The sequence below is a fragment of the Punica granatum genome, chromosome 3 (genome assembly GCF_007655135.1).
Source record: "Punica granatum isolate Tunisia-2019 chromosome 3, ASM765513v2, whole genome shotgun sequence".
Classification (NCBI taxonomy): Eukaryota; Viridiplantae; Streptophyta; class Magnoliopsida; order Myrtales; family Lythraceae; genus Punica; species Punica granatum.
Window position 1 is genome coordinate 4,305,322 of NC_045129.1, and position 13,406 is coordinate 4,318,727.

Consider the following 13,406-nt stretch of genomic DNA (forward strand, 5'->3'; position numbering starts at 1 on the left):
TCGGTTTTTCGATTCTAGCCTAACAGTTAACACCTGACGCAGCGTACACACAAATAACCTATCACAGTCCCGTTGATTCGCGCACGAATACCGAAACTATGACCTTCAACTCCCTATTGATTCTTCGAATACCTAGGTAATTGGCATCCAACTCGGATCGAATCCAAGAATTGGGTAAAGAGCACGAAAGCTCCAATTTTTATTGATAATTAAAAAAAAACTCCTCTAACCCTAGGATTTTACAAAGTTTAAATGGAAATTTTAAAAAAATCTAAATTGCACGAAAGATATAAACTTTTTCCTAAAATTGTAAAAATGCTCAAATAACATAAAAATTCCCTTTTGAGTCCCTCAACGATGGAATTCACCTTAAATCTCGTCATTTTACAGCCAAAGGCTGTAAATTGTGCTCCTGATGCCGTTTCCTTCGAAACAGGGTCGTCAGAACCTGTTTTTCTCCAGGTACCTATTTGCCAACTTGTTTTCTGCCGCATCAACACCTCTACTCCCAGCCTCCTCCTCGACCTTTCAAGTTGTAGTCTTGTGAAAATACACCGTGGTTAACAACCGCTGCCAGTCCCGGGCACACATCCTTAGCCGAACAAGACTCACGAGGGAGTAGGATATAGATCAAAACTTTGGAAGGAAGTGAAAATGATGCAAGTTTCACTCTTCCTTTTCTCCAAGGTCATCTCATTTGCATATGTATCGGCATCCCAGCAGGTCGCCTGGTAAACCTGCATCATTTGGATAATATAAAGTATTGCTTTGGCGATTTTTTTCTCAGCAATTGAAAAGCTCTCATTTGGAATGAACAATTCTGGTTATCTATGTGTCCGTGGCATATACGGAGTGGCTTCTTTCGAATTCGGTCGGCTTGCATATGATTTCTGTCAAAACGAAGGACAGGTGATCCACCCTAATCACAGTTAATTAATGAATGTATCGACAAAGATCTCCTATATGGAAAGCTGAAGTGATCGAGTGATCAAGATCCCGGCCATCCCGTAACATTAAATTAATCCCGGATATTTTAATCATTCACATGTTATAGGGAAAATCATTCTTCCATTGTCTTAATTAGAATATAATGATCCCATACTCAACATAAAATGATCGGGAAATAGTATGTTTTTATCATCATTGAGAAAACTTATTTTTCAACAAATTAGGCGTTACATCATTGATTGAACCAAGTAAAAATTAAAAAATAAAATAAAAGAGATAAATGGCATTACTATATTATTATATATTAGTCCTCTTTTAGTTTATAATGGAGGTCCATTGGCCTAATGAATTGGCCACGGGGAAGAGAAATATAAATGAATATTGGGAGTTTTACTAATGAGGACTGAGTTCAGGTCTCTTCGGTATTCTGAGAATGAGTGGCCCTACACCGGGTCCTCTTTCTCATATACGTCACCCTTTAGACGTAGACTTGATTAACCCAAGGATCCTAATCCCAGCTAGACTGGAAGCGACCAAAGCTCACTTGGAAATGTACTTCTCTGCCATGATGGTCGCAGAAGGAATTGATTTCGGGCTTCAGCTATCTTGGTGTGTCAATATCAAGACATTGTTCAGATTTCGTGTTACCGGAGATCGAACAACGTAAAATTTCCGTAGTCCTTGTGTATCTTGGCAATTAAGTGCTCCTAATAGGTCCTAGAGAGTATGGCACATATCTCACTACTCATTATCTCGGCTTCTGGACATTTACGTGTAAGCTCTGGCGTTGATTATTCGCGGGGTTGTACCATGCATCACCGTGGCGGCGTTGCCCAACATTATCTAGTTCGATGTCACGCCTCTATATTTATTTTTCCAAATTTATTATCTTTTTTTTTTAGTCCTCTTGTTTCAATTTTCTAATTTGGCAGTAGGACCCTGGTGAATGTCCGTTAAATTTAACTCCAAAGTTAACAGTTGGGGAGACATTTTTCATTGGGCATATTTGAGGAGGCAAATGTTCCTAAAAGAATAGATCAGGGATAAAGTGTAGTCTCACTAGCATAATTTTTCTCGGTCGTAAGAGGAGGCACCTATAGACCTTTGTATAATGAAATAACTCAATAGCATAATTTAGGAGAGGAAAAAGGTAATTTCCCCATAAAATAATTAATAACCTTCAAAAGGAGACCAAGACTTTCTAAAGTTATGTATGTAAAAGGTCGAATGACATGTCCATGCACAAAATTTGCACAAAGATTTCGAATAAAACATGAGCTTCCTTGTGATGTTGGCGTGGGAATGAAGAGGTTATATTTACTCAAAATATTAGCTATTTGGTGAAATTATTATAATTCCGCGACTGGTTACAGCGATGATTTGATTATAGGTGTGTATAATGGACCATGCTGCGTATAAGTTTGACGAAAATATCCGATAGTTGTGAAGAGAGGAAGGAACATTTCACCGAAGGAATGGTTGAACTTGAACATACTGTATAAGTTTGATTATCATTAGGAAGTTGGAACCTTAGGGTGTCGGTTCGATCTGTCAGGACTATCACTGATTTGATCAGCATGCCTCTACTTAGGTACAAGTCAAGTTTTAAGTTTTCGTTAGTAAAACAGACGCAAAAACAACAAATCAATCCATTTGGCAAGCGTTATCACCTCAAGTGTCAAGGAAAAGGAAACTCAAAATACAAATGTTACATGTTCTTAATAACGAAATTTAAGTTATGTGGAAATGAAGACGCTATAATTTACTAATATTGGAAAGAGCCCTTCTATGTAGCATACTAAAGACCCAAGAAATTCGAACAGATACTTGGCTATCTTGCAACAGGTAAAGAGTCACAGCCAACTTCCATGGACGTCATCAATCTGCTCTTGCTACTTCCCATCTGACGCAGTGTACACGCGAACTACCTGTCACAGATCCGTTGATTCTGCAGAATACCGGAACTACGTAATTCAATACCCTATTGATTCTTCGAATTACTAGGAAATCGGCATCCAACTCGAATCAAATCCGAGAATGGGCGAAAGAGCATGGCAGCTCTAAACTTTATTAAATGATCCAAAAAACAACTGTTTAGCCTTAGGGCTTACATCGCTTAAATATGATTAAAAATGTCCAAATTACACAAAAGGAATAAATTTTTCCTAAAATTACAAAAATACCTAAATAACATAAACGATGGAATTCGAGCTAAATCACGTCTTTTCACAGCTAAAGGCAGTGAGTTGTGCTCCGAAGGCTGTTTCACTCGAGACATGGTCGTCAGAACATGTTTTTCTCGATGTACCGATTTGTCACGTTTTCTGTCGCATCATTATCACTTGGCTTCTCTCAGACGCCATCTCTATGGCCCAACATTCCTTCAGTTCGGCTAATACATGACTTATGTCGGGCCTCATGACTGCAGTCGTCGGCACACATGACATTGCTATCTCGACCATTTTCCAAGCAGAATTGACACTGAACTTCCCAGCCAACCGTGGATCCACGATGCTATGTATATCTCGTCTCTCAATGATCGGAGTCACCCACTGGAGTATATGGATGCTGCAGCTTGCGCTCCTTATCATGGCAGGGTGTCCTGTGATCAGCTCGAAGAGAATGACTCCGAAACTATAAACATCACTCTTCATATTTAAGCTTCCCGATGACTGATACCTGAAGAGAGGAGCTAGCTAGCTTTAGAGTCAAAGAAATCAAAAAGACTGCGAGCCAATGATACTCGAAAAATGTCAAGCTCATATTTTACAATTGCTTAAATCCTTACTCTGGATCTAGGTACCCTGGAGTTCCAGCAGGACGAGTGGAAATGTTGGAATCATTCTCCGCTGCAAAAGCTTTTGATAGCCCGAAGTCAGCAATCTTTGCCTGCATGCTCTTGTTTAACAAGATGTTCAGAGTCTTCAAGTCTCTGTGGATGATAGGAGGCTTGCAACCATTGTGTAAATAATCCAATCCTGAAACTCCGCCATGTGCTAATTAGTAAATCGGTACATCAGGGTCTACTACATCAGGCAAATTCTATATAATTTGCAGTAGTTACCTTGTGCAGCATCAATTGCGATTCGTAGCCTCTCATTCCAAGTCAAGACTTGTGCATTGCAACTTTGATCTGCTCCATAATTACATAACTGAGTGAACATGAATCTCTCTCTAATGAGCCCTCAGTTATATTAATGTGGAAAGACTTAAAAAGAAGGCCTTCCAGTACCTGATAAGTGCTGCCGCAGGTTTCCATTTTCCATGAGCTCATATATCAATGCCATATTCTTGGCATCATCGCAATATCCAACCAGAGAAACCAGGTTTCTATGGTGAACAATCATGAGCAGTTCGGCCTGTACTTCCAAAAGGCACAATATTACTTGGTAATGACTGCTGTGGAATCTTTTAGTGAATGTTGAGGTTCCTATAGCAAAAGCGCTGAGATTCTTACCTCTGCTTGGAATTCCTTGCGTCCTTGTTTTGACGTCTGAGACAGCATCTTCACAGCAACATTGGTGCTGTTTGCCAGTGTTCCGAGGCAAACCATTCCGAATCCTCCTTTTCCTATAACAGTCTTGAAATGGTCGGTGATTTTCAAAACCTCATTATATGTAAAGGGCCGGTTTTTCAGTTTGATTGTCCCTTCCTGTCCTGTATACCAAAGAAGTTCATATGAACATTAAAAATAACAAGATGTGAAATTAACCAACTACCTTTGAGGATAATTTCAAGAATGATTAGTTACCTTTTCCTTTCTTCATTAGAAGTGTCCAAATGATAGCTAGAGCTATTGACAGGATAACAATTAAGCCTGAACCTACAGCAATTACAGGGACAACAAAGGAATTCCTCTTCTTTTTCGGCTTACAAGAATCTTCCAGGCAAAGATAAGGATTGTCTGCCACTCTGTCACAAGTAACGCGAAATTTATTTTTATAGGGTTATAAGAATATTCCATCCTGACGTAAAATTCATTAATATTGATGATTCGAGAATAATGAAAAAAAATACCTTAATTCCAATTTTCCATCGATGATTTTCTTCTGAAGGCTCTCAGGAATCGGACCAGTGAGATTGTTTCCACTTAAGTTACTGCAAACAAGACAGCAACACAAATAGTTAATCATCTTGCTTGGTCATAATCTCTGATACTTCACTGAATTGTCTTAGTGAGATTGACTCACAGGATATTCAGGTTCGGCAATTTAGCTAAAAGTTCTGGTATCGGCCCAGTCAGTTGGTTGCTAGACAGATCCCTGCAGGAAAGAGCAAGGAAGTTAACAGTGGTTGCGATGTTCGTAGATAGAAGTTTGGATCAATAACGAGCTAGCAAAAGAAATCACCCGGATGCTTACAAAGATATCAGTGCTGTTAGGTTGGCCAGTGCATCAGCTATTTTCCCTTTTAGGCCGTAGGAGCTCAGGTTCCTACCAATATTTTTAGCAGTAGAATTGCCTTCAGCAAATTGATTATGACACAAAAGATAATGGTAAAAGAACGAAGAGGAATACTCACAACGAAGTGATCCTCGGAGGATTCTCGGTGCTACATTTGACACCATCCCATGTAAAATTGGTTGGTACGCATGGATCACCCTGCCAACTCTTATTCGTCACATTGTATGCTCTCTTGGTACCCTTCATAGCATTAACTGCCACGCAAGTTCTAATTAATATGCAATCAAGACTTTAGAGATTACCAGAAAATAAAAATAAAAAGAAGACATATAGGATGATACACAATAGATCGATCCAGAGCAATGAATCTTGGATTTTAGGGTGGCTAGTCATTATTAGAGCTATGGATGTTCTAATATCGGTCAAGTCATAAACCTGACTGAGGTCATATATGTTGAATGCATAAAGGACAGTACGTACCATCATTGAGGTCGGTTGGTATGGTTGAAATATCAAGCAGGTAGTATAACTCAATCGCATTAACGATTGGAGGCGGAGATGATACATAGGAAGAAGAATTGGTGACAAACTTGAATTTGAAGCCAATGTCACTGGTAAATTGATTGGTCGGAACAGTGATTGGCACCAGGTAATCGAGACTGATTGTTTTAAGGAACACGTCGTTGCAGTAAATCGTGAATTCCCTAGGTGATGACACGTCCTCCAGTTCGGCAAAGTGAAGATACGAGATCCATTTGGAAGCACGAGGGACATGTGCTTTCCAAAAAAGGCTCAAGTCATATGAGTTTTCCATCATAATAAATGTTTCCAGAACTCCCCTTGGAACTTTATATGCGTCATTAGTTCTGTTCAGAGCAGGGGGCGATGGGCCATTCCAAGCCCAACTTTGTGCACCTCCGTCGTCCGTATCATCAACATCCCACAACCGATCGTACAAATCTGACGGGTGTCTGATAAAGCAACCAGAAAAGATTACCATTATTATATTGGTTAGTTAACCCTTTTTTTTTTGCTAACTCGAGGTGTCTGGGTTTCGCCCGACTAATTCTCGGGACTCCATGAACCTCCGGCGGCCCACAGAGTGGGTAATTACACCAAAGGCGCTCCGGTGGCCCCAAGATGATTCGAATTTGGGTTTCGGTGCAAACTTGGGTGCACATTAACTAGTAGATCGAATCCATTGGGGTTGGTTAGTTAACCCTATAATTTAAAACTGAAGGAGAGCCCATTTGCTACTTGCTTTATGTAAGGGACAGTCCTCGCCTCAGGTGACTGTCGCGTCAATTTTTTATTGCATGGCTTCTCCAGTGAAAATTGATCCAAGGAGCACATATGGCAGGGACCGCTCACTTAAATCAAGCATAAAACTCAGCTGCAAAATTAACTTCTTCATTCAATTTTGCGAGACACAATCGAGACCCAAAAAAAAAAAAAGAACCATGCTTAGCCTAGTTTTCTTTTACTAGTTCTAAGAGAGGTCTATGGACCTAATGTAATAAAATAAAAATTCTAATAATTATTAAAGTGGTACAAGTACTTCCCGAGCATCGAACTGAGAGTTTATTTGGAATTTTCTTCATATAAATATTAGGTGTTATCTAACTATATTTTGTTGTGCCAGTTTAATGTCTAAATATATAGATGCATTAATTAATACTAGGCCCCTGCGGAATTATTTGTGTTTGTGCAAGCAATTAGCTCACAAATGTTTCTGCAACTCCATATAGTAATTGATAATATTGATAATTGATATTTCTTTTTTATCTTTAGACATATTCGGGATTTTTTTTTAGTTGCCCGCTTTCCATGAAAATTTTGTCTATGCGAGCAAAAATTGTGGGGGTGGCAGCTCGAACTGATTTTGTAGGATGTTATTCATTTATAAATATATTTTTTAATTCCTTAAGAGTAGGAGAATAAATTGGAGAATGGTTATATAATGTCTAGTATATGCACAATAAAGGGGGAGAATGCATTCGTTTGATGCGTAAACATACCTGAACATGGACTCATAGGCTGTGTTGCCCATATTTATTCGCTTATGGAGGGCTAGCGTCGGAAACTGATCATCGCTCGGGTACATGGTGCCGGCGAGCTGCCGCAATTCCAAAGAAGAGATGAGTGGAGTTCCATTACCGGTGTTTACAAGGCACACCTGTATAGCATCTTCAGTAGGTGGAACCACGTGAATTATCTCCTTATGGATGTAACTGCCGGGGTCCGAAAAATCAACTGTCGTCCAATAGTTAACTCCAATGTACAGGTCGAATTTCATGGTACGGTTTTGGTTGTCGTAATTACCATAATAGAAAGAAGCCCTTATTAAGTATTTGGTGCTGCCTTTATTTGACGTTGTTGTTGTTGGTGGGATTGTATAGCAGTTTCGAACTCCATCGGGAAATTCCCTCAGGGTCTTCGCACTCGCTCGGAAACCCTTACCCATGTCGTCGCTCGATACCTGCTTTTTTTCTCCGGAGTCGATATATCCATCATCCGTCTCATAATAAATTTGAAGATCAGGGTTGGTGTAATTATTCAGTGCTCCACAATCGATGCTAATGTAACCTACGAATGTAGAGAGATATTAGAAAGGGAAATAACAAATAGCTTACTCAACAATATTAATAACAAATACCTTTGAACGTAGGGAGATAATTAATTAAATGTGAAAGTATTTCGCTACTAAGAGTATGTGTTTGATAAGTACACTAATGAAGTGCTGAAGTTAAATTTTCAATACTTAATTGCACTCAGATTTTGTGTTATAAATATTTAGAGAGTTGCTGAATTTAGTAGACCAAAGTAAAAAAATCGCTTAAGCGGGGGAGGACTTATTTAATCATTTTTTAGCAGTTTTTTCAACTTAATCATTCTGTTGGAGGGACTTTCTTTATTTATTGCACCGGTGCCCTCAAAATTTTTCTATAATCAGCAGATTAGTCCACCCTGTCCCCTGCACGGGCCACACCTGATAAACAGAGAGGAAAGAGGCAACTCACCCACCCTCAACTTTCATAGAGAGGGAGTCGAGGAGATCCCGGCAAGTGATGCTTTTGCTGGATGGCAAGCACCACCGAGGCGAGGTCGCCGGCCACACCAAGGGTGCCTCCCTCTCCAATGGAGATTGGAGACCCTTCGATCATTTTAATTTTTTTTAATTTTCTTTTCTTTTCTTTTTTAATTTTGTGAGATTTAAGAAGATGTGGGCCAAAAGTGAAAAGAAGTTAATGATTTGGGCAATCTTGTATACATAATTTTAGCCCTTATTTTTTTTTATTCTACCATTCGTTCGAGCATTAACCTCTATAAGGTGAGGCAACAGATAACCAATAGAGCCACTAAGTACACATGAATTGTATTAAAAAATTTCCGATCTTTGATTAACGCATTAATTATGGCCACTCTTGGTGGTTAATTATATGCGTCTTGATCTTGAATACGGTCTTGGAATATTCAAAGCAAATCACTGAAATAAACCAAACGCGGAGCCAGACAGAGAGAGACACCAACCTGGATTGTTTGGGTCCAGCCCAAGAACCAGCTTGTTAGGAGCCAATGAAAGCATGCACACTGCTAACCAGAACAACAACGACGACGACGACAATCTCGGTCCTTCCATTTTTTTTTTCCTAATGTTGAGAAAGTTCAGGTATACTAGAAATGAGTGTGAGATTCGACGATGTTATATAGCAACGTAGTAGAAGTTATTAATAGGGGGTTGTAAGCGCGACCATTACAGGAAGTCTTCGGAGAAATCATCTCCCCCAGTTCTAGATAATTGGACCGAGTCAATTTCCTCACAATTGAGGCTCATGATTCATGAAAAGAGAGAAAAATAAAGAGGTACACGCACAGGAAGTCTCACTGATGAGAAATGGACTCGAGATTTCATGATTTTATACAGGATGTGTTTCATTGCGTTACACCTTTTTTAGCTCTTCCAGATGGAAAATTTATGGTCACAAGTGGATCATCGCAGCTCGTCCTGTGGTTACTCTCAAAGCCAGGAATTTTCTTTCCATAAAGACAAATTTAAATCAGTACATTAATTAATTGCCTTATGAGTGTGTAGAGAATTAATGACTTCTGGAAATTTTAGCATACTTGGTACGTTGACTTGTGCCCAGCTATACCCCCAGTCTTTACTCAATTTTTTTCTGCATGATGCATCTTTATCTGTTTTTCTTTCACGCAGTTCAACAGTCCAAAGTTATGTTACATCGACTTCTGGCCAGCTATACCCCCAGTCTTTACTCAATTTTTTTTTGCATGATGCGTCTTCATCTGTTTTTCTTTCACACAGTCTAAAGATATGTCTGACCAGCAACTGGCTCAGGGCTATGTGTCGATGCTTGAACAGAAATTAGTCTAAGCCAATTGGTTGAAAATACCTCTTAATATCATCGGAAAAGACGTGTAAGAAACCATTTTTTGCAAGCCATGTGCTAATATCAAAATAACCCAACCCCCTCCCTCCCTCCCTACAATAATAATAATAATAATAAAAAGGTTGTCCCTGACTTCAAAGGGAACGGTCAGAAATGAGAAAAAAGGAAGCAAAGATTTGCAGAGAGATTATAAAGCGATAGACTTGCGAAAAAAAATCGAATAATATTTACAACGGTAATTGAGTTTTGGGTTCTATATATGTTTTCAGCTGTGTTTTTTCTTTTCTAAAAGAAATTGTTGTCCTGCTGTTGCAAAATTTTAGGCACCTAATTCCCAATACTCCCGTCCCCATCTCACTATTTTGTTTTCCTTCTCTTACTGTTTTTCCTGATTACCTTTCATCTTCAAGAAATTTTCTTTTGGCTGGATAAAATGGAGCTGGGAAGCCCCTCACAGGGCAAAACTACATGGGTTCGAATCCTCCCATGGAATGTTCGTGTTGAGGCATTGCTACAGTAGGACCCATGGATTTAAGTTCATCACCGTGACACCAATGAGATTTCAAAGAGAAACCACTCATCCGCAAGCCCATAGTTATGACACTATTATTACCGCAAGCAGGTTCTACAACAAATATGACGACCTTCTCCCTTATTAAATAATTTACTCCTACATCTCCTAAACTCCCAATTTGGAATATCAATGCGTTACCAATTGAGCCTTCACTTCATTGGTACTTTCATTTTCACGCATGAACCTCATGATCTGAATTAGTAGATTAACTGTACAAAGAAGTTCGACTGCAAGAATTGCAACGAGATCTATACGTATTCTTGGGTTGAGCCCATTACCATTTTTGTGTGATCATTATTTATTTATTGATGTTCCAAGCCTATTGATTAAAATTAGTTCTCACTCGATTGCCCAAAGAAAGCCTAGTTGTCGCTTGGGTGTCGCTTTGGTTCTGGCGACATAGTACTTTTGGTCAGTTTTGAAATGTCGCTCAAACGAACTGCGGTTGCCAAGCGGTTTGGCAACTGCATTTCATGGTTCATATCCATTTTTGGAGTGAAGTCAATGAAGGAAAAGAGTTTGAAGGAGATGTAAGTAGGCCCAGCTTGAAGGGAAATAGCACCATACGTACGAGTACGACGATGGGGAATTCTGCAGTTCACGGCGTTGAAATTAATGCTTTTATAAAATGAATTCTGCACTGGCTACTTGACGGGCCATTCCCTCGTGCTTCAGGCATATGTCACATTTGGAGGACTCCGGTGGTCTAACTCTCGTGCCGACTTCATCGTCTGAACACCTCAACAAGCATACGAGTACATTCAATCTATAATTAAATCGAAACCCAATTGCCGCTTATACCTACGGATCCCAAAGGCCGTGGCGCTACACTATAAGCCGGTAAGGATCGGTGGTTTCACCGTTTCTTGGGATTGCACCCTGATACGTCTGGCTCTCTAACCTTGCCACGTGCGTGTGCCAGAGATTGGCCCGCTACACATTTCAGGTGGAACAACTGTATAAACTGAAGTCAGACAGAAAAGCAGAGATGCCTTGAGTACATACCGAAGAGACAAATGCTAGCTCCCGTTATTTTCATGTACGTTAAGGAAATCCGCTCTTATAGCTTGTAACATTCCGATGCATTTTACTTTCATTTCATTGTTCTCTAGCTACAGCACGTCGGTGAAAACTAATTAATTCCATCTACAGAATAGTTAAATTCTCGTGATCTAATCTAAAGCCCTCGGAAGGCGACGACCAAGACTTTGAATAAGTCTAAGATATCTATCTCAAATATAAAACAGCAATAATATAACCAACGTTGATTGATTTAATGAATTACTTCTTGTGGCCTGGCTGGGTCAGTGATTGAGTGTCAATCTATATGGCACAATTAATGTGACACTTTGGTGGCTAGGCCAAAGACTCAATGACAGGGACAAAACCAATTAATCATGGACCACAATAGAAAACCCAATTAATCATTCTAACGCGTGAATCTTTACGTATATGGCAATAAATCAAACATTAATTGATGATTGACGTTATATGTTCTACTGAGTAATTTTACTGCTATATCAGTCTAGACCCGGTTGTTCGGAAAAGATTATCAAGTAGCTGTCCTTCATCAGGGGATCACGAGCCATAATTTATGAAATAGTCATCTTTCGAAGACTGACTTATTAGCTCTGCATAGCCACACAGAGAACTGAAGAAACCATATATATATATATATATATATATATTCAGGCGTGCAACAGCCACAAATCAGCTATGCTCAAAAGTCAAGACAGTGACAACAACTTGATGAACTTACTAGATATCTATAATACTAAAAGACAAGAACGAAACTTTCATCTAACTTTTGCTTTCCAAATATATCCATAATAAAATATCTTAAATTGGGAATCACTAAGAGTGTGTTTGGATTGAGAGTTGAGTTGAATTGAGTTTTGGTTTTAATTGGTTTGTAATGATTGTATTGTTGAATTATGAGAAAAAGTGTGAAAAAGTAATAAATAATTGAGAGAAAATAATGATTAAGTAATGATTGTGTTGTTGAATTGTGAAAAAGTAATGAATAGTTGAGAGAATTTAATATTAAAAATTGAATTGAATAGTTAAAAATATTTGAAAAGTAAAAAAAGTAACGATTGTGATGTTAAATTGAAGATAATTGGAGTTGAGTTGAACATTGTTTATAAAACAAATACACCCTAAATGATACATAAAACAGGATTGAAATAGTAAATTCAGATAATAACCATCTCTCCCCACTTCTCTCTCACCTCCTCTCTCTCCAAATTTCTCTCACACACGTCACCCTCCCTCGCTCTTCTCTGTCTAACCTCACAAATATTAATCTCACTAATAAAATATATATAATTGAAAAAAGGGAAAATTTACAATTTTCAATTCTATAAAATTATTCATATAATACACGTAACAAATTAATATGTTAAAATAATGATTAATAATGTAACAAAAAAACTTTAAAAAACCGCACGTAGAGCGGGCATGATTCTAGTAGTTACAAAATGAAAAAATTTCCACTTTGATTACTACCGGGAATAAAAAGAGAAAAAAATGAACTTTGATTCACTTTTCATTCAAAGTTAAAAATACAGGCAGAGAAATTATCATGTCGATTTGTTTTTTGAAATATACCTTATATTTGTATCTCAAAATATTTTTATTGATTTTTGAACTAAAATATTTGATTTTCTTGCTTCAAAAGATTTTGATTGGAAAAGATTACTCACTTAATTCGGTGGGGATGAAGATTTGACGTGGATCTTTTTAGGATATCTTATGATATTTTGTACATGCATATTGAATGAAAATTTCTCGAGTTTTTTAGTTTTTTTTTTCAATATGTACTCTGATATCTAAAACCTCAATGGGTCCTGATTAATCAAATTTCAAGATCGGCCCATTAAAGAATAAAACTCTTCTAGTCAAGGATTTTCTGTATTTATAAGACTTGAATTCGAGACCTTGTTTAAGGGAAATATGTGCCAAATACTTTCAACTAACCCTTGTTAATAATTTTTTACTAATTTTTACGGAGATTTTGAGTTTTTTTATGGATCATTTATATTTGAACTAATATATTTTGTATTTGTATTC

General features: G+C 38.2%; 1 protein-coding gene across 3 annotated transcripts; it reads right to left on the minus strand.

Moving 5' to 3' along the window:
* Nucleotides 1-2,960: 2,960 nt before the first annotated feature.
* On the minus strand, nt 2,961-9,121 carry LOC116201556 (senescence-induced receptor-like serine/threonine-protein kinase). Of its 3 annotated transcripts, XM_031532819.1 has the most exons (14): nt 8,883-9,121; nt 7,674-7,937; nt 7,370-7,604; nt 5,832-6,322; nt 5,470-5,605; nt 5,310-5,381; nt 5,139-5,210; nt 4,966-5,046; nt 4,700-4,860; nt 4,406-4,605; nt 4,181-4,307; nt 4,013-4,081; nt 3,737-3,926; nt 2,961-3,627 (listed from the first exon to the last, which is right to left on the minus strand). In XM_031532819.1, the coding sequence occupies exons 1-14, from the start codon at nt 8,989-8,991 to the stop codon at nt 3,264-3,266; spliced, it is 2,571 nt and encodes an 856-aa protein (XP_031388679.1). In that variant the 5' UTR covers nt 8,992-9,121; the 3' UTR covers nt 2,961-3,263. The 3 variants fall into 3 exon arrangements, with proteins under 3 accessions (XP_031388679.1, XP_031388678.1, XP_031388680.1); XM_031532818.1 differs by having other exon boundaries at nt 7,370-7,937; nt 8,883-9,120; XM_031532820.1 differs by lacking the exon at nt 8,883-9,121 and having other exon boundaries at nt 7,370-7,582; nt 7,674-7,814.
* Between the last annotated feature and the right edge of the window lie 4,285 nt (nt 9,122-13,406).